The 22,627-nt window shown below is 55.7% G+C and overlaps 1 protein-coding gene across 1 annotated transcript in view; it reads right to left on the bottom strand.

Moving 5' to 3' along the window:
- Window positions 1–8,448, bottom strand: part of LOC144727910 (uncharacterized) — an 85,636-nt gene extending 77,188 nt beyond the window's left edge. Inside the window, exons 1-8 of the mRNA XM_078607049.1 lie at window positions 8,341–8,448; window positions 7,394–7,495; window positions 5,798–5,896; window positions 4,707–4,805; window positions 4,205–4,303; window positions 3,516–3,699; window positions 3,320–3,345; window positions 40–138 (exon numbers count right to left, since the gene is read on the bottom strand). Of these exons, the coding sequence (XP_078463175.1) occupies window positions 40–138; window positions 3,320–3,345; window positions 3,516–3,699; window positions 4,205–4,303; window positions 4,707–4,805; window positions 5,798–5,896; window positions 7,394–7,495; window positions 8,341–8,448 (816 nt within the window). The remainder of the gene's footprint in view (window positions 1–39; window positions 139–3,319; window positions 3,346–3,515; window positions 3,700–4,204; window positions 4,304–4,706; window positions 4,806–5,797; window positions 5,897–7,393; window positions 7,496–8,340) is intronic.
- Window positions 8,449–22,627: the final 14,179 nt, after the last annotated feature.

Raw genomic sequence — 22,627 nt, 5'->3', positions numbered from 1 at the left:
TGTGATGGTGGCTGTAGTGGTTGTGGTAGTGGTGGTTACGTTGGCCATGTAGTTGGGGTCGGCTCCACACTCCAGCAGGAGCCGGGCGACGTTGACATTGCCATAGTGAGCGGCGATGTGCAGCGGCGTGAACCCACTCTGCACCACCACACGGACAGGGGAGGGGACAACATCCCGGCCTCACCACAACAAATCCCGGCCTCACCACAACAAATCCCGGCCTCACCACAACAAATCCCGGCCTCACCACAACAAATCCCGGCCTCACCACAACAAATCCCGGCCTCACCACAACAAATCCCGGCCTCACCACAACAAATCCCGGCCTCACCACAACATCCCGGCCTCACCACAACAAATCCCGGCCTCACCACAACATCTCGGCCTCACCACAACATCCCAGCCTCGCCACAACATCCCGGCCTCGCCACAACATCCCAGCCTCACCACAACATCCCGGCCTCGCCACAACATCCCGGCCTCGCCACAACATCCCGGCCTCACCACAACATCCCGGCCTCGCCACAACATCCCAGCCTCACCACAACATCCCGGCCTCGCCACAACATCCCGGCCTCGCCACAACATCCCGGCCGCGCCACAACATCCCAGCCTCGCCACAACATCCCGGCCTCGCCACAACATCCCGGCCTCGCCACAACATCCCGGCCTCACCACAACATCCCGGCCTCGCCACAACATCCCGGCCTCGCCACAACATCCCGGCCTCACCACAACATCCCGGCCTCGCCACAACATCCCGGCGTCGCCACAACATCCCGGCCTCGCCACAACATCCCGGCCTCGCCACAACATCCCGGCCTCGCCACAACATCCCGGCCTCGCCACAACATCCCGGCCTCACAACAACATCCCGGCCTCGCCACAACATCCCAGCCTCACCACAACATCCCGGCCTCGCCACAACATCCCGGCCTCGCCACAACATCCCGGCCTCGCCACAACATCCCAGCCTCGCCACAACATCCCGGCCTCGCCACAACATCCCGGCCTCGCCACAACATCCCGGCCTCACCACAACATCCCGGCCTCGCCACAACATCCCGGCCTCGCCACAACATCCCGGCCTCACCACAACATCCCGGCCTCGCCACAACATCCCGGCGTCGCCACAACATCCCGGCCTCGCCACAACATCCCGGCCTCGCCACAACATCCCAGCCTCGCCACAACATCCCGGCCTCGCCACAACATCCCGGCCTCACCACAACATCCCGGCCTCACCACAACATCCCGGCCTCGCCACAACATCCCGGCCTCACCACAACATCCCGGCCTCGCCACAACATTCCAGCCTCACCACAACATCCCGGCCTCACCACAACATCCCGGCCTCGCCACAACATCCCAGCCTCACCACAACATCCCGGCCTCACCACAACATCCCGGCCTCACCACAACATCTCGGCCTCACCACAACATCCCAGCCTCGCCACAACACCCCAGCCTCACCACAACATCCCGGCCTCACCACAACATCCCGGCCTCGCCACAACATCCCGGCCTCACCACAACATCCTGGCCTCGCTACAACATCCAGACTCTCCACAACATCCCGGCCTCACCACAACATCCCGGCCTCACCACAACATTCAGACACGCCACAAGATCCCGGCCTCACCACAACATCCAGACATGCCACAACATCCCGGCCTCACCACAACATCCAGACACGCCACAACATCCAGGCCTCACCACAACATCCAGACACGCCACAACATCCCGGCCTCACCACAACATCCAGACACGCCACAACATCCAGGCCTCACCACAACATCCAGACACGCCACAACATCCAGGCCTCACCACAACATTCAGACACGCCACAAGATCCCGGCCTCACCACAACATCCAGACACGCCACAACATCCAGGCCTCACCACAACATCCAGACACGCCACAACATCCAGGCCTCACCACAACATCCGGACTCTCCACAACATCCGAACTCTCCACAACATCCAGGCCTCACCACAACATCCAAGTCTCACCACAACATCCAGGCCTCGCCACAACATCTCGGCCTCACCACAACATGCAGACATGTCACAACAATCCCGGCCTCACCACAACATCCGAACTCTCCACAACATCCAGGCCTCACCACAACATCCAGGCCTCGCCACAACATCCCGGCCTCACCACAACATCCCGGCCTCACCACAACATCCAGACATGTCACAACAATCCCGGCCTCACCACAACATGCAGACTCGCCACAACATCCCGGCCTCACCACAACATCCAGACATGTCACAACAATCCCGGCCTCACCACAACATGCAGACTCGCCACAACATCCCGGACTCGTCATCACATCCGTGCTTGCCGCAACATCCCAGCCTCACCACAACATGCAGACTCGACACAACATCCCGGACTCGTCATCACATCCGTGCTTGCCGCAACATCCCAGCCTCACCACAACATGCAGACTCGCCACAACATCCCGGACTCGTCATCACATCCGTGCTTGCCGCAACATCCCAGCCTCACCACAACATGCAGACTCGCCACAACATCCCGGACTCGTCATCACATCCGTGCTTGCCGCAACATCCCAGCCTCACCACAACATGCAGACTCGACACAACATCCCGGACTCGTCATCACATCCGTGCTTGCCGCAACATCCCAGCCTCACCACAACATGCAGACTCGCCACAACATCCCGGACTCGTCATCACATCCGTGCTTGCCGCAACATCCCAGCCTCACCACAACATGCAGACTCGACACAACATCCCGGACTCGTCACCACATCCGTGCTTGCCGCAACATCCCAGCCTCACCACAACATGCAGACTCGCCACAACATCCCGGACTCGTCATCACATCCGTGCTTGCCACAACACCCCAGACTCGTCACCACATCCGTGCTTGCCGCAACATCCCGGCTTACGGAGGAGACTCGGCAGAGCCGCACGACCCGAGGGGGGCGGGGGGGTGGGGTACAACTGCTCCGCGCGCCACGCCGGTGAAGAAGGGCACCGAGCGGAGACGCTCGCAGAGTGCGGCGCCCAGTTCCACCGGGTGTGGGGGCTTAGCTATTGGAGGGGCAAACTGGAGAGAACCCAGGAAACCCATACAGAGAATACGCAAACTCCACTCGCACTGAGCAGGCGAGCGAGTGAGCGGTTGGGTGTGTGCGTGAGCGAGCGGGCAAGCGGGCGAGGGCACAGCGCCACCGCTGCCTCATCTACATGCGGCTCGTCCGTCGCGTGCGACGGCAGTGGCACGGCTCGGATGTGCCAGTGGAAAGGGGCGTCCGTGTCGCTCCCACGAGCCGGGTGCTCACCTCCGTGGTGCGGTTCACCAGGGCCTGTGTCACGCACACGGGACAGAGAGAGGCAGAGATGTCGATGATTGAGGAGGGAGAGACGCAGAGACGCGGTTCGCTCGCGTTGATGCGCGTGGCGTGTGCGTGGCGCGGCGCTTGTGCGGAGGGCACACCTTGGCGTGCTCGCTCTCCGGCTGCTGCTGCTGTTGCGTGCTGCCGCCGCTGCTGCCGTTGGTGCCGCTGTGCAGCAGCAGCGCGGCACTGCGAGTGTCGTCCTTGCGCGCTGCGATGTGCAGCGCGGGGAGGCGCACGCGGCCGCGTGCATCGCCTTCCAGCAGCAGCTCCACCACACGCTCGTGGGCCTGCTGCAGCGCCACGGCCAGCGGCGTGAAGCCGTCCTGCACAGCGGCACACGTGGTACGCATGGCACACGTGGTACGCTTGGCACACGTGGTACACGTGGTACGCATGGCACACGTGGTATGCGCGGCACACGTGGTACGCATGACACACGTGGTACGCACAGCACACATGGCACACGCGGTACGCATGGTATGCATGGCACACGTGGTACGCATAGCACACGTGGCACACGCGGCACATGGGAAGCACGGGACGCATAGTACACACGGCACATGTAATATACAAGGCCCGCACGGGCCACATAGTACACAAGGCCCCTATGGCCTGCACGGGAATCATAGTACACATGGCCCACACGGCCCACACAAGGCCCACACACGGCCCACACGGGAAACATAGTACACATGGACCTCACGGCCCGCCTGGGACACATGGGGCGCACGTATGTGTGCGTTTGCGTGCGGGCGCGCGCACACGTATCTGGGCACGTGTGCTCATGCGTGTGCATGTGTGTGTGCATGTGTGTGTGTGTGTGTGCACCTCGGTGGCGATGGCCTGGTTGGCCCCGGTGCCCAGCAGGTGGGTGACGACGGCCACGTGGTTCTCCTGGGCGGCCATGTAGAGCGCCGTGAATCCATTCTGCACGAGATACAGACAGAGGTCCCCCGTGTAGCCCATAGAGGCTGCTGGGGCAAGCGCTGTTAGCCAGCACTTACGAAAACCAGCACCACACCCGGCCTCCTTTGGCTCCCTAGTTGCGAAGTTTACACACCACTCCACGTATTCATTTGAGACTGAGTCGACCTAAGGGAGGCCCAGTACCGGTTCACATAATTGTCACTGGTGTTGGCCGTGAGCGGGAATCGAAGTCGGATCGCTGGATTCACAGTGCAGTGCGCGAACTGATGTACCACTGCTCCCCCTACAAACACCCGCATACGCATGTGAACATACACACACACACACACGGGCACGCGCACACACATGTGTACACACATGCACAAACCCACACACACACGTTCCCAAACACACATGTCATTACCTCTGACTGCGCATTGACGTCAGCTCCATGTTCGGTGAGCAGGGTCACGACCTCTGTCTGCCCAGCTAATGAGGCGATGTGCAGAGCCGTGTTCCCTTTCTGTGGAGAGATACGCACACACACACACACACGCGCACGGACACACGCACACACGCACACACGCACACACGCATACACACACACGCATGCGCACACGCGCACGCACACACACGCAAGGCACACGGACACACGCACACACACACACAAGACAAAGATCTCCCGTATAGCCTTAACAGACTGTGGGGGCAAGTGCTGTTAGCGAGAACCTATAAAGGCCGGCACGGCACACGAGGGGGTGGGTGGCCAACACCACGCCCGGCCGCCTTTGTCTCCCTAGTGGCGATGTTTACACACCACACCAGGTACTCATTTGAGGCTGAGTCGACCTAGGGGAGGCCCAGGACCGGTTCAGATAATCGTCACTGGGTGTTGACTGTGAGCGGGAATCGAACCCGGGTCGCCAGGTTCGTAGCGCAGCATACTAACCGCTACACTAAAGCTCCCCACATGCACACACACACGCACGCACACACACACACACGCACACACACACACGGACACATGCACGCACACACACACGCACGCACACACACACGACTCGGTCTAACAGAGCGACTATTTTATCACAACAACCAAAACCCAGGTGACCACAAAACACTGACCTCGCTCACCCAATCACTCGCTCACCCAAAAAAACTAGATCCCCCATATAGCTGTTAGTGAGCACCGATGAAGGCCGGCACGGCACATGAGGGGTGGGTGGCCAACACCATGAACGACCGCCTTTGTCTCCCCAGTGGCGACGTTTAAACCCCGCACCAGGTACTCATTTGAGGCTGATTCGAGCTCGGGGAGGTCCAGGACCCATTCAGATAACCGTCGCTGGTGTTGGCCGTGAGCGGCAATCGAATTCGGGTCACCGGGTTCGTAGCGCAGCGCACTCACCGCTACACTACCGCTCTGCATACTCATTCACACAATCACTCTCTCACTCAGCCACCCACCCACTCACTCAGTTACCCACTCGCCCACCCACCCACCTACTCGCTCACCTTGGTTGTAGAATCAACTTCTGACCCGCGAGTCAGCAACTCCTTCACCACCGCGACGTGGCCCTCCTTGGCAGCCAAGTGCAGCGCGTTCAGCCCATTCTGAGGATCACACAAAGCGTCACAGCGCCACACACACAGCACATCACACACACAGCGCCACACACACACAGCGCCACACACACACAGAACTTCACACGCACAGCGCCACATACACAGAACATCACACGCACAGCGCCACACACACAGCACATCACACGCACAGCACATCACACACACAGCGCCACACACACACAGTACATCACACACACAGCACATCACACACACAGCGCCACACACACAGCGCCACACACACACAGCACATCACACACACAGCACATCACACACACAGCACATCACACACACAGAGCCACACACGCACAGCGCCACACACACAAAACATGACACGTACAGCGCCACACACACAGCACATCACACGCACAGAGCCACACACACAGAGCCACACACACACACAGCACATCACGCACACAGAGCCACACACACAGCGCCACACACACACAGCACATCACACACACAGAGCCACACACACACAGCGCCACACACACAAAACATGACACGCACAGCGCCACACACACAGCACATCACACGCACAGAGCCACACACACAGCGCCTGCTCGTGGGAATGAGCGGCACGCGGCGAGGGTGACAGAGGCCACGCGAGGGCGACAAGCGATCGAGCCGCGTTGCGCACAAAACAACGCGACACGGCGACGGAGCATCACCCAACACCAGGCACGCAGCTGATCGTGTGTGAGTGGGCGAGTGAGTGAGTGAGCAGGTGATAGGGTGAATGGGAGAGTGAGTGTATTCGTCAGTGGGTGATTGGGTGAGTGTATGAGTAACCGAGCGAGTGGGTCAGTGAGTGATTGAGTAGGCGAGCGAGTGAGTGAGCAGGTGATAGGGTGAATGGGCGAGTGAGTGTATTAGTCAGTGGGTGATTGGGTGAGTGTATGAGTAACCGAGCGAGTGGGTCAGTGAGTGATTGAGTAGGCGAGCGAGTGAGTGAGCAGGTGATAGGGTGAATGGGCGAGTGAGTGTATTCGTCAGTGGGTGATTGGGTGAGTGTATGAGTAACCGAGCGAGTGGGTCAGTGAGTGATTGAGTAGGCGAGCGAGTGAGTGAGCAGGTGATAGGGTGAATGGGCGAGTGAGTGTATTAGTCAGTGGGTGATTGGGTGAGTGTATGAGTAACCGAGCGAGTGGGTCAGTGAGTGATTGAGTAGGCGAGCGAGTGAGTGAGCAGGTGATAGGGTGAATGGGCGAGTGAGTGTATTAGTCAGTGGGTGATTGGGTGAGTGTATGAGTAACCGAGCGAGTGGGTCAGTGAGTGATTGAGTAGGCGAGCGAGTGAGTGAGCAGGTGATAGGGTGAATGGGCGAGTGAGTGTATTAGTCAGTGGGTGATTGGGTGAGTGTATGAGTAACCAAGCGAGTGTGTCAGTGAGTGATTGAGTAGGCGAGTGAGTGTGTGAGCAGGTGAATGAGTGGGTGAGTGATTAACTGAGCGAGTGCATGAGGGTGCAGGCGAGTGAGTCTCACACCTGGTTTGTTGTGTGGATGTCAGTCCCGGCTTTCAGGAGCTCCAGAACCTTCTCCAGGTTCCCAGCACGAGCCGCTCGCAGTAAACTCGTATTCACATCCACCTGTACAACCACATGACAACCTTAATTCTAGATTTGAAGCTTTCGTGACTGCAAAGATTCATATTCTTAGGTTTTTTTGGTAAAGACACGTAGGTAATTTTTTTTTTATAAAAGTAAAATAAAAATAAAATAAAAATCACGACGTTTCGGAGGCAACACAAGCCGTCTTCAGGTGGAACCGTCACAGCAATATTATTAAATAAAAATATTATTTAATAATATTCAGGGCCTACCTTTGCTACTCCCACCCTCAACCAGTATATATACAAGGACTGTTTTCTTGGAATTTCTCTCACTTGATACAGCTATCGTGATGTGACGGTTCCACCTGAAGACGGAAGCTTGTGTTACCTCCGAAACGTCGTGATTTTTATTTTATTTTTATTTTACTTTTATTAATTTTTATTTTTTACCTACCTGGTGACTTTACCGAAAAAACCTAAGAATACACATGACCGCCGTCACAATCCGGCACTGCATGCACACATGTGCACAGGCACACACCGCCACCTACACAACTGCACGCTCACTCTGGGGTCTAATCACAGTGCACAATCAAACAAAGTAACAGAGACACTGATCGTCGGTGAGACAGACCCCTTTTACACTGGTACATCAGAGCCAGTACGGGCCCACCACGGCATGGGTGGTTTTCCACTGGACCATTACCGAGCCAGAATCGAGACGTACGGCATTTTTTCTCGATGCGTGAAATTACGACGTCAGGCTTGACACTATGGTTAACTTCCCTCATCCAGAGACAAGAGCGTAACGCAGAGCGGCGGCTCCATCATGCGCCTTCCTTAACATATCCCCCTTTCCACGTGAACAATTAAAAGCCAAACAGTCAGGCGCCTCCACTGCAAAACCTTCCTCTCCTCGGGCTTGTCCCGGCCCCAAGTGGTCACCTCTGGCAGGCCGGCGCGTGCGGGCCGCGCGCACCGGGCCCGCATGGCCGGCCCTTCCGCGGCTTGCAAATCCACTTGGTCGTGGCGTTCGAGAAATCCATTGGGCATGCACGAGGTGCACAGGCAATATGGCTGTCCGCTCGTGCGCGGCGCGGCTCTCCGCACGCACAGTGGGGCGGCCCAGTCCGCCGGCGGTGGCCTGCTCCGTCTACACGCGACGGCTTCACGCGGAAAGGTTCCCCGATGCTCAACTCGGGGGCATGTCTCCGGCGGACGTATCGTGCACCTGCTTCGACAGCTTCTTCGTTACCCACACGGGGCTCAAGCAATTTGTTGGCCACTGCCAAACATGCCTTCAGCCTTCTAAAGAGTGGGTGCTGTGATGGGCTGCTATTCGGTCCCTCTGTTGGCGTTTTCCTCCAATGCAATATGGCTTTCCAGGAGTGTTTAACCTCGCCTTTAGCTTTCTTCCTCAGGTTCTTCGACATATCGACCGCGGGAAATCACTGAAGTGCAAACGGGAGCTCCGCTGCCGATGAGGACTCTGTACGATCGTGACATGGAAGCCGCAACAATTCGATTTCCTCAGAAGTTCCCAGGAGCGGTCGACGATCAGCAGGTAATCCTCAGCTTGCGTTGTAGATAAAGTCCACGCCGACAATCTGCCAGGGCTGTGTCGGGATTCAAGTTGACATCAGGGGTTTCTTCCTGCTGCGCGTGCGCTCATTGCATGCCGAAGAACTGCTAACAAAGGCTTTGATTTTGCCAGGATGGGGAGTTGTGTGTCTGCTCCGTATCCGAGCTTCTCCTCCAATGTGGCCGTGAGTGTCTCCTGTCACAGTAGCTATGTGGCGATGGCCCTGGGGCCCATTGCCTTCGTCTCCAAAGAGCTGGTGTTCTCCCACAATGCACTCCAGGATCTCACCCTTTGTCTCTGTCCATCAGGCCAGAACAACGGACGTCACACGCCTCGTAGACCTCCATCTCTCGCAGTGCGCCGCACACGCCGGCGCAGCCTGTGATCAACCTGCTGCGTGGCCCTCACACTGCCGTCCCGTCTGCTGCCGTCGCTCTGCCGAGCGTGCCGCTGATGTACATCTCCGGGCCGTGCGGGGTGACATCAAGGTCCGTAGCGTTGTGAAGTTATAACAGGGCATTCTGAAGTCATCTCTGGAGCATGTAAGAGGGGCGTGGGGGGGGGCTTCTTGAAAACAACTGCAAGGAGGTGTGGGGGTCCGTTTTTCCGCTGCGGTCGCTCCTCGGCCATAGAACTGGTGTGGAAACGCGGCCCGGTGAACTGTCTGCTCAGGGCGTTCCGTTTCCACGTGGGTGCGCGGTTCTGTTTGGAATTGGGTCGGTGCCCCAGACGCGATGGCGACGGGACTGACATGCTGTACGGCGACGGGCTACGTAATGTTGTGGTACTTAAAAAAACTAAAACTGTTAAAATAAATATTTTACCAAGTACCACTGGGCTATACAGCTCTTTTTCAGAAGCGACCTGGCCACATGTAATGATAGCCAAACGAAGTGGTTTATCACGTGGAAATTTATAGCAGCCAAATACTCGAAACGCACGTTTCTAAATATGGAGGGAAAATAACGGAGGACCCGGAGAAAAATCCACGTGACCACGGGAAGAGTGAACATGCAAACTCCAAATATACAAGCAGGCGTCAGGGTCAGGATCGAACCCACGACCTCCTGTATACAAGGTGAGGTAGTTAACATCTCCTAGCCACCGTGATGATGATGAGAGAGAGAGACGCAGGCTCCAAATATACAGCAGCAGGCGTCAGGGTTTGGATGGAACCCACGACCTCCTGCATACCAGGCGAGGTAGTTAACATCTCCTAGCCACCGTGATGATGATGAGAGAGACGCAGACTCCAAATACACAGCAGGCGTCAGGGTCGGAATCGAACCCACGACCTCCTGCATACCAGGTGAGGCAGTTAACATCTCCTAGCCACCGTGATGATGATGATGAGAGAGAGACGCAGACTCCAAATACACAGCAGGCGTCAGGGTCGGGATCGAACCCACGACCTCCTGCACACCAGGAGAGGTAGTTAATATCTCTTAGCCACCGTGGTGATGATGAGAGAGAGACGCAGACTCCAAATACACAGCAGGCGTCAGGGTCGGGATCGAACCCACGACCTCCTGCACACCAGGAGAGGTAGTTAATATCTCTTAGCCACCGTGGTCATGATGATGAGAGAGAGACACATACTCCAAATATACAGCAGCAGACGTCAGGGTTTGGATGGAACCCACGACCTCCTGCATACCAGGCGAGGTAGTTAACATCTCCTAGCCACCGTGATGATGATGAGAGAAAGACGCAGACTCCAAATACACAGCAGGCGTCAGGATCGGGATCGAACCCACGACCTCCTGCACACCAGGAGAGGTAGTTAATATCTCTTAGCCACCGTGGTGATGATGATGAGAGAGAGACACATACTCCAAATATACAGCAGCAGACGTCAGGGTTTGGATGGAACCCACGACCTCCTGCATACCAGGCGAGGTAGTTAACATCTCCTAGCCACCGTGATGATGATGAGAGAGAGACGCAGACTCCAAATACACAGCAGGCGTCAGGGTCGGGATCGAACCCACAGCCTCCTGCATACCAGGCGAGGTAGTTAACATCTCATGACCACGGCATCCACTTGAACATTGGCATAGCTGTGGCCGGCTGCTTTATGCCCCGCAACGTTTTGGAAGCCAGTGCCAGGCTGCATCATTGTCCAGGAGCAGTCAAAGGCTCACACATACACACACCTCTGACAGGCAAGGCTTAAACTTGGCTCAGTAGTTAACAACGACGATGTATCGCTGCACCGATTTCACATCGGTGGGCTGCGGCATCTCTGAAATGGCTCCGAATTTGTCCCGGAGGTTGGCTTTCAAGCCTTTTGAGGACGGGAATGTGTCCATGGAAGCGGACCTCCCTTCACTTTGAATTGCAGCTCCTTCAGGCCAAGCTTCAGCTTCACCTAGCCTGCACCGGTCCCCGCGTGCCTGGAGGTCATTGCCGTGGTCACGCTCCGCTTCATCGTACATACGTGTGTACATACGTGTGTACATATGTTGAACTTCTCTCGCACCATATGTCGCTAAACTGTACTAATCGGAGGCGAGTGGCAGGGACAACAAAAACTAAACGCGAAAAGCAGTTTCGGTCGTTCGTATCCCCAAAGCCGAGCACGAGGACGTCACCTTCTGTTGGCTCAATTCTGTCGCGCCCAGCCGACAGCTCGTGCCACTTGCGCCAACGCACAGCCCTCGGATGCCCCACCGAGACTCCACACGGTAGACTAAGCCGCCTCTTACTGCCCCCCCTAGGGGGGTCCTAGAAGGTGATCAACGCAGCCGCCCCCCCCTTCAATCGAGTTGCGTCGCAGGAGCGCATCGCGTGTGTGACGAGCGCGACCCCTACCCGACCCCCACCCCCCATCTCCCGCTCTGGGCAATTTGCGCAGGACGTATACGGAGCATTGCATCGACGACACAACGAGATCGCTGCGGCGCACTCGGTTCCAGAACGTCTGGACTATGCAGCCTTCTTCACCAGCACCACCGTGTGTGTTCACCCCGTCCGGTAGTCTCCGTCACCGATGCGATGTGGCCGGAGGAGCAAATAAGGGGGGGTGTGTGGCAGCATTAGGCGATGCATCGGGGCCCCGGTCGGCCACATGGGGGGGGGGGGGGGGGGCGAATGAACCAGATAAACAAGTAAAAAAATGTAGAGAAACGTTTAATATATATAAAAAAAAGAGAACAATAATGTAGATATAGTTATAGCCTACATATTATTGTATACGGGGTTCAAAACATCCGTAGCTATTTCAGTAAAATTGAGTCGGGAAAAAGGAGGTGGGGGCCCACCCCACCACCCCGGAGCCCACCTCCCCCCCCCCCTCGTTGAAATAAGCAGTTGGACCCCTGGACGTGGCCATCTGCGTCACGCTCGTCCGGCTGTGCCTTCACCCCCTGGCCCGATGGCAAGTGGCATGCTGCGTGGGGGCGCATTGCGCTGGGTGGAATGCGTGGCTCGAGTTCAGAGTGGACTTCCCCTGGAACGGATCCGTATTGGCCCGTTAAATGCGGCGGATAACGTAGCGACGTAATGCGGCGACGGAACGCTGGTCTCACAAAACGCCCCAGTCCGCCTCGGGGGGCCAAGCAGGGCCAGGGGAAATATTTGCGTGCGACGTCAGTCGGTAAGCTGTGGGGACACGGTGTAAACGCGTCATCTACACGCGTCTCAACTCGTTCATTGCATCTCAGAGTCTCATACAGCCTAACACAGCCTCTCATAGCCTCTCACGCAGCCTCACACAGCCTCACAAACCTCTCACAGCCTCTGACACAGTCTCTCACCGCTTCTCAGTCTCACACAGCCTCTCACACAGGCAGCCATCTCAGAGGCTCCCATCGAATGTGAGGAACAGCTGCAATAATAAGATGGAGCCGCCACGCATAGTCTTGTCTACGGTGTGCAGGGCTGCACTCCCACACCACTGTCACACCTCACCCCCCCACCCGCTCCAAGCTGAGCCCCAGCCTCACTCACTGGCTCGCCCCCCACAGCCGCACGCACTGCGATGGATCAAGGCCACTGCTAATTTCACTGCGTGTGGCTGTGGTTATAATTGATGACACTTTCCCAATATAACTCATGCGCACACAATTATTTTTTTATACATATGAAAAAAATAGTGACCGAGCAGAGTCCGAAAGGGCACAAACTTCACGAGGGCTCTCGATGTGAGTCAGGTGCTTTGTTGCGAGAGCCAGCCTGGCGAGAAGAGACGGTGACGACGGGAGGAAAGAAATTCCCGAACAGAACAGCGCGAGGGAAGAATCAGAATGAGAAGTGGTGACCTGCAGTGCGGCGAGTGGGTGGACATTTGAGTTGTTGGTGAACGAGTGGGTGCATGTATGCATGTCGAGCTTATTTCGCACCGTACATCGCCAACTGTGGTAATCAGAGGTGCGGGGTAAGGACAACAAACTAAACTCAATAAGCAGTTGTGAAGACATTCGTTTTCAATCTAGATTTAAAAGTGTACGGGTGGGTGAGTGTGTTGTGACCTTCAGTTTGATGAGTGGGTGAGTTCAGTATTTGAGAATGTGAATGGGTGAGTGGGTGGGTGAGTGTGTTGAGGCCTGCAGTGTGATGAGTGGGAGAGTTAAGTATTTGAGTCTGTGGTTGGGTGAGTGGGTGGGTGAGTGTGTTGAGGCCTGCAGTTTGATGAGTGGGTGAGTTCAGTATTTGAGTCTGTGGGTGGGTGAGTGGGTGGGTGAGTGTGTTGAGGCCTTCATTGTGATGAGTGGGTGAGTTAAGTATTTGAGTCTGTGAATGGGTGAGTGGGTGGGTGAGTGTGTTGAGGCCTGTAGTGTGATGAGAGGGTGAGTTAAGTATTAGAGTCTGTGAATGGGTGAGTGGGTGGGTGAGTTAATTATCTGAGTCTGTGGGTGGTTGAGTGGGTGGCTGAGTGTGTTGAGGCCTGTAGTGTGGCTGTTGAACACGGCATGGATGAGAGAATGACGCAGCCAGGGTCTGGTGGACCTTGGGTGGAGCTCTCAACACGGATGGAGGAATCAACGAGTGAAGTTCACGGGAACAGTGACCATGGGCAGTAGCGAGAGAGGAACGATTTGCATATTGGTCGAGTGGCTATTCCACGTATCCAGGCCCTACGAGAACGGCCACGGCACGGGAGGCGCCGAGCAGGGTACATGTGCCCGCAGCAGCTGACTTCACCGCGCGACTCCCTGGGGTCATGCACCGTGAAGGCTCCAACGCATTCCCACCCATCCCAACTATCTTCGTGTCTCTCTCTCTCACACATTCACAGATCCACTCACGCTTGCTCAACAACAACGGCCGCCATTCGCCGCAAAACTGTGGCGAATGGCGGCTTGATTTAAGATACCCGGATGCGGTTAGCGGACCCCCGCGCGAGATCGCGTTATATTTCTGACACCCGTGCCAGATCCCTGCACACGTGGTTAGCGGACTCGGTTCCGACTCAGCGGCACAGAGCTGATGATGCGCATCACTTGGCAGGCAATGCACATCGTCTGTGGTGACACGGTGGCTAAGAGATGTTAACAACCTTGCCTGGTATAAAGGAGGTCGTGGGTTCGATCCTGACCCTGACGCCTGTTGTATATTTAGAGTTTGCATGTTCACTTTCCGAATGGTCTCGTGGATTTTTCTCCGGGTCCTCCGGTTTTTCTATCCACATTTTAGAATCAACACGCGTTCAGAGTATTTGGCTGCTACAAATTTCCACGCGATAAGCCACTTCGTTAAACGATGATCTGTGATTGCCAGGTCGCTTCTGAAAAAATAGTGATATAGCTCAATGGACCCTTACCTGGTAAAATAAAAATAGTTTTAGTTAGTTTAGTTTAGATACTCGAGTGGTGTGTGACCCCAAATGTTGTTGTCCTCCAATGCGTTTGCTGCTCTGTGTCTGCAATGTTAGGATTTATACGCCACTGTAACTGATTTTTTTCCTGACCAAGCTGCCCCACGGTGTCATTCTTGTTAAACAGCTGACCGCCAAATGCTTCTCACCCGCGTCAACAAATACAACAAGTGACAGCGATGTTACCCCAGTGCTTGCGCTAGACTAGGCGCACTTTTGAGGCCATCACGTGTGTCGAAGGCTCGCTGATAGGAGGCCACGGGACAGACCCAGGTGTTGTTGTGGGTTGACCGGCTGAGACGAATGGCAAATGCACCACCTGTGCTCCCCACTGTACCAACCTTCAATTCGCACGGTCGGCTACGTACGGCGCAAAAGAAGTTCAACATACATACAACTCGCTGTGTTTTTTATCCATTCGATGCTCCGCTCATTGTTGTGAAAATCGCTCCTCAGCCCTCCGTTGTTGCTGGAGGGCGACTGCCTCCAACTGCCCAGTAGCGCCCTTCACGAGCCTCCTCCACAGAGGCCGATCTTGACACCGCTGGTACTGGTCATCAGCAAGTCCACTCAGCTGCACATCCTTGTGAACCAAATCAGCCCAACTCTTCTATAGCCCGTGCCGTGCCCGTTATGTTCCCTCTATCCAGCCAAAAAGAAGTTGCTTTGGCATGCGGTGGCTGGGCATGCACACACCCTCACTAAGACGCACACACCCTTACTAAGACACACACACACACTCTCGCACACTCGCTCTGACTTTCTCACACAAAGATCCCCCGTATATCCTCTAACAGACCTTCGTAGGTGCTTGCTCAAGCATTCGCACAAACACATCACTACCCACCGCATTGCGACCCACCGCATCGCGACCCACCGCATCGCGACCTACGCATTGCGACCCACGCATCGCGACCGATGCATCACGATCCACTGCAACGCGACTCACACAACGTGTTCTCACACAACGCAACCAACTGCATTATGACCCACACATCGCGACCCACTGTGAGCCGCCACATCGTGACCCATCTAATAATGAGCGATCGCATCACAACTCGTCGCATTGAGACTCATTGCATCGTGACACATCATAACCTATTGCATCACCACCCAGCAAAATTGTGACAAATTGCAATCACATCCCATCACGACTCATCTCATCCCATTACAACCCACCACGACCCATCACATCCCATCACGACCCATCACGACCCATCACATCCCATTACAACCCACCACGACCCATCACGACCCGTCACGACCCATCACATCCCATCACGACCCATCACATCCCACCACGTCTCATCACAGCAATGGCGAGAAGCTTGTGCCGCTCACCACCGCTCACCAGCAACCCCTCACCTCGGTGTCTACATCCTCGCTCTTCCCTCCAGCGCATAGCGGAGCGTTTCCCATTCCTGAGCCTCCTCCTCCTCCTCTTTCTCCTCCACCTCCCACGCCTCCTCTTCGCACTCGAGCCTTGCGACTCCCAGTAACGTCCCAGTTGGACTCGAGAGGGAGGCACCGAGAGAGAGAGAGAGTGTGTCCCTGCGACTGCCTCGGACAGAGTCCCTGGGACTGCCTGGGACAGGGGCTGCCTATGCCTGGAGGGACTGTGGCTGCCCGCGCCCGTGCGGTGTGGTGGGTGTGAGTGCCCAAGGCTCGTGGCCAGGCAAGGGCGTCTGTAACGTGATCCGCGCGCTATTTCTGGAGTCAGGATTTCATGCACGGTGGGAGGGAGGAGTCATGGTGGCAGACGCACTTTACTGTGCGTGCAGGGCACGCGCACACCATTCGCGCGCCCCAAGGTACACCCCAAGGTACACCCCACTCGTACACCCCACACTACACCCCACCTCGCACACACCCCGTGCGCACACCTCACACGTACACCGTGCAACGCCTCACGCACACACCCCACACGCACGCCACGCGACTCCCCAAACGCACACCCCACACCCACGCCGCGCTATACCCCACGTGCACACCTCACACGCACGCCGCGCTACACCTCATAAAGCCCACACAATGTGAGTGGCATTCGCCAAAACGACCCGACCTGTAACCAACTCAACTGGGGTCACACACAGCAGCATCGCTTCCTCATGCGTACAACTGGGCAGGACCCTCCTGAAAAAGAGTCTTGGGACTCCACGAGGCTTTCGGGCTAAACGTGCGCAGGCGCACGAACCGATACCCAGCGCATACCACCATCGCCACCGCCATGGTCAGCTGTGGTCGTGATGCTGGCACGAGACTTGGTGACACGGAGGAGTCACCGACACGGAGGGCAACCGAAATGTTGCACACACGCACGTGTGCACAAAAGACAAAGTTCCCCATGTATAACCCACACAGACTGTTGGGGCAAGTGCTGCTAGTGATTAGCACCTATGAGGGCGAGCACGGCACACAAGAGAGTGGGGTGGCCAGCACCACGCAAAGGCCACTTTTATATCTCCTCAATGGCGATGTTTACGTATTGCAACCAGGTACTCATTTGAGGCCGAGTCGACCTAGGGGACGCCCATCAGTGGTTCAGATAATCGTCACTGGTGTTGGCCACGAGCGGGAATCGAACTGGAGTTTGCCGGGGTCCGTAGCGCAGCACAAAAGCTACCGCTCCCCGGTGCACACACGCACGCGCGCAAACACAGGTGCACACCCACAAACGCACCTATGCGCACGCACACGTGCCAGGCTAGGTGCACTTTAAGGCCGTCAGGTCAAGTCAGCAACGCCTGCTGGCAGGTCACGGTACAGACCCAGGTGTCATGGGTTAACAGACTGAGATGACCGGCATAAGCACTGGCTCTCTACTCCCCACGGTGAACAAAGCAGGACGTACGCGACGTCGCTAAATGTCCGCGGGCCAGAACAGACACCGGTGCCAGCTCAACGTGGGAAAGCTTTCGTCATGCCGGAGTAATCCTGGATGATTGGATAACCCACTCACCTCACATGGGCATCACATCATTCGCTGTTATTCAAAGTCAAGAGTGAGCGTGGAGCAGAGGTCGCAAACGGGTTTTGATTCCTTACCCGTACTCGTACCCGTACCCGTTCCCTACCTGTACCTGTACCCTACCTGCAATGAGTGACAAACGGTTACTCACCAGTGACTCACGGCCTACCCGTACCCGTACCCGGCCGCACCAGGGTCGCAAACGGCTACCCGTACCCGGCCGGGTACGGGTAGCCAGGTATCGGGTAGAGTACGGGTATCGGGTACCCGTTGCGACCTCTCGCGTGGAGGCATTTGTACTCATCTCCTGTCTGCGGCCCCGAGCCTGTGGTGGAAATTGAACATCCCTATGACAGGGGCAGGTCTATCGCTGCTGGTGCAAGTCAATCCCCCGCTTGAATCCTTCCGATCTGCGAGCCGCTCGCTGCGAGCCACTGCTACTGGAGACGCGGGCGCCCCGCGTGGGAGGAGGCCCTGGCCATGTTGATGCCACATTCACACTGTGGGTGTGCACACACGTACAAAGACAAAGATCCCCCGTGTAGCCCTAACAGGCGGTTTGGGGCAAGTGCTATTAGCGGGTAGCACCGACAAATGCCGGCACGGCACAAGAGGCGGGGGGGGGGGGGGGAGCAGCACCATGCCCGCGCACACACAGATACACACATATACACACAGATACATGCAAATATACATACACACATATGCACAACATCTGCATAGGACATACAAACTAAACTATAAACTAAACACATTTTTTCTTCCAGGAAGGGTCCTCTGAGCTGTACAGCTATTTTTCAGAAGCCACCTGGCCACAAATAAATGTGACGGGAAAAACGGGAGGACCTGGAGAAAAATCCACGCGACCACGGGTTGAGAGACACACAAACTTCAAATATACAGCAGGCGTCAGGGTCGGAATCGAACCCACCACCTCCTCCATACCCAGGCGAGGGAGTTCACATCTCGCCACCGTGGCACAACCACAGCTCCCACACACACGGAGCTCACACACACCCACATAGCTCACGCATAGCTTGTGCATACCACGCATAGCGCGCGGCACAAGCAGATGCGAGCGTCAGAAATAGCTGCTCCACAGAGTCTCTAATAATACAGACGTGCACACACACACACACAGAGAGATACACACACACAGAGAGATACACACACACAGAGATACACACACAGAGATAGATACACACACAGAGATAGATACACACACAGAGATAGATACACACAGAGATAGACACATACACACAGAGATAGACACACAGACACACAGAGATAGATACACATACACAGATATATACACACACAGAGATATACACACACACACAGATACACACACACACACACAGATACACACACACACAGAGATACACTCGTACAAAGACAAAGACCCCCCCCGCCCCCGTATAGCCTTAGTAGACTTTTGGGGCAAGTGCTGTTAGCAAGTACCAGAGGTCGCAAACGGGTTTTGATTCCTTACCCGTACCCGTACCCGGCCGCACATGGGTACCCGTACTCGGCCGGGTACGGGTAGCCGGGTATCGGGTAGGGTACGGGTATCGGGTACCCGATTGCGACCTCTGGCGAGTACCTATGAAAGCCAGCATGGCACACGAGGGGATGGGTGGCGAACAGCACGCCCGGCCATCTTTGTTTCCCCAGTGGCGATGTTTACACATACAGCACATGGTATTCATTTGGGAGTGAGTCGACCTAGGGGAGATCCAGAACCAGTTAAAATAATTGTCACTGGTGTTGGCTGCGAGCGGGAATCGAACCCCTGGTCGACGGGTTCGTAGCGCAGTGAGATAGCTGCTACACTACCGCTCCCCATCACACACACATACACAACAGCCACCATTTGCCACGAAGCAATGATGACATCACCACCGTGATTGTGCCATGTGAAGTGTTGAAGGCTCGCTGGCAGGTCACGGAACAGACCCAGGTGCTATGGATTGACTGACTGCGATGGCCGGCAGATAGACCAGCTGTGCCCCCAACTGTGCCAACTTGCTGCGCTTTATCTGTCCGGCGCTTGGCTCAACGTTGCAAGCATCGCTCCTCTGCTCTCTGCTGTCGCTGGAGGGAAACTGCCTCCAACTGCCCAACAGCGTCTTTCACGAACCTCCTCCACAGAAGCCGATGTTGACACCACTGGTACCAGCGATCGGCAAGTTCAATCAGCTCCACATCCTTTGGTACCCGCATAATTCCATCTCTTCTCTAGCTCGTGCTGTGCTTTTTTTAGCCCCCTCCATGCGAATGCCCAGCCACCACAGGGTCAAACAGCGTCTGTTTAACCATGCGGTGGCTGGGCATGTTGGCTATATGACCCAGCCAACGCCGCCTCACCTTCTGGAGGAGCTCATCAATGGAACTGTGTCCAGATCTTTCGAGGATTTGTGAGCACCTTACACAATCTAGCCTGGTTAAACCCAGGATGGAGCGTAGGCCCAAATAATTCAAATTGGCGCAGATGTTCCTATAAAGTGTTCAACATTTCGCAAGCGTAGAGAAGAGAGGGCATGACTGTGAACGAGAAGAACCGAAGCTACGTGAGGCGCGAAAGACCAGGTAGCTTCCAAACAGTGTTATGCAGCTGACGAAAAGATAATGCCACTCGGATGATTCTGAGCGAGACCTCTGCTGCCAAACCAGAGTTGGTCATAAGCACACCTACCCATGTACGGAAACGTCTCCACTTGCTCTTCACAACTGCCCCATCACTCAGCAGGAGTTGAGAAAGTGGTGTATTGAATGATATGCCCAGGCAGATGCTTAGTTTTGGTGGGGCTGCTGGTAAGGCCCCAACTCACAGTGGCACACTCCAGGTTCAGCAGCAGAACCTCCAAATCCTTTCTTCAGAGTGAGCACTAACCATCACATCATCAGCATACGTAAGACGGTTGACCAGCAGGGAGCCACACACACAAAGACAACAATTATCCGTCGAGAAGTTCACAGACTGTTAAGGCACGTGCTGTTAGCGAGCACCTATGAAGGCCGGCATGGCACCCGAGGGGGTGGGTGGTCAACACCACGCCCGGCCGCCTTTGTCTCCCCAATGCTGATGTTTGCACACCGTATCAGGTACTCATGTAAGGCTGTGTTGACCGATGGTAGATCCAAGACCGGTTCAAATATATCGTCACTGTTGTTGGTCGTGAGCGGGAATCGGACTCGGGTCGCCGTGATTGTAGTACAGCGCGCTAACCGCTACACTCCCGCTCCCCAACATCAACAACAACCGCCATTCGCTACTAAGTGGCAGTGACGTCACCACGATGCTTGTGCCAGGCTATGTGCACCTTGAGGCCACGCGAAGTGTCGAACGCCCGCTGGCAGGAGGTCACGGGGCAGACCCAGCAGGTGCCACAGGTCGACTGAGATGAGTGGCTGATGCACTACCTGTGCCCCCTACTGTGCCAGCTTGCTGTGCTTTAGCCACCCGGCGCTCCGCTCATTGTTGCGAGCGTCGCTCCTCCGCCCTCCATTGTTGTTGGAGGGCAACTGCCTCCAACTGCCCAGTAGCGTCCTTCACGAGCCTCCTCCACAGAAGGCCGATCTTGACACCGCTGGTACCAGTCATCGGTAAGTCCACTCAGCTCCACATCCTCCTGTACCACATCACTCCATCTCTTCTCTAGCCCATGCCGCGCCCGTTTAGCCCCCTCGATCTGGTCGAACATAAGCTGTTTGGGCATGCGGTGACTTGGCATGTGGGCTACATGGCCCAGCCAACGCAGCCTTGGCTGCCGGAGGAGCTCACTGATGGGACTTTGTCCAGATCCTTCAAGGATTTGTGAGCTCCTCATACAATCCAGCCTGGTTAAACCCAGGATGGATCATAGGCAGGCCAGCCTAAATGTTTTTAACTGGCGAAGATGTTCCATTAGGGGTGTCCACGTTCCGCAAGCGTAGAGAAGGGAGGGGATGACTGTGGCCGAGAAGACCTGAAGCTTCGTGCGGAGCGACAGACCAGGTAGCTTCCACATAGCGTTACACAACCGATGAAAATATAATGCCGCTCGACTGATTCGGAGTGAGACCTCTGCTGTTAAACCGGAGCCGGTCATAAGCACACTGCCCAGATATGGGAAACTCTTCACTGTCTCCACAACTGCCCCATCACCATTTGGGAGTTGTGGGGGTGGAATGTCCAATGGTACAAAATACCCTGGCAGGTGCTTAGTTTTGGTGGGGCTGATGGTAAGGCCCCACACCTCTTAGTGGCAAGCTCCAGGTTTAGCAGCAGCGCCTCCAACTCCTCCTCTGAGTGAGCAGCGATTACCAGATCATCGGCATACATAACATGGTTGAGCAATAGGGAGCCATCCCTTGACCACACCCGGGTATCGATCAGCCTCCCATTATATCTGCACCAGATGGAAATTCCTCCGGTACAGCTATCGAAGGCCTCATGAACTACGTGGTCAAAATAGATGTTAAATAATGTGGGAGCCAGAGGACATCCCATCATGAAGGTCCTTAATGATCGTGAGCAGAGGGTCAGGGACTCCGAAAGCACGAAGAACAACCCAGAGTCCAGGCCTACTGATGGTATCATAGGCCTTGACCAGGTCAATAAAGCAGAGATGTAGGTCTTGTTGGAATTTCCTACATCTCTGCTGTAGCAGACGGACAGAAAATATGGCATCCGTGCAGGACCACCCTTTCCTGAAACCACATTGAGGTTTGAAGTTTTCGTGACTGCAAGGATCCATACTCTTTGGTTCTTTCGGTAAAGTCACGAAGGTGAAAATAAAAAACAAATAAAAATATATAA

This window comes from Lampetra planeri, chromosome 27 (assembly GCF_965212315.1).
Source record: "Lampetra planeri chromosome 27, kcLamPlan1.2.h2, whole genome shotgun sequence".
NCBI lineage: Eukaryota > Metazoa > Chordata > Hyperoartia > Petromyzontiformes > Petromyzontidae > Lampetra > Lampetra planeri.
Note: the sequence above shows the minus strand (reverse complement) of the source record. Positions and strands in the feature narration are given on the sequence as shown.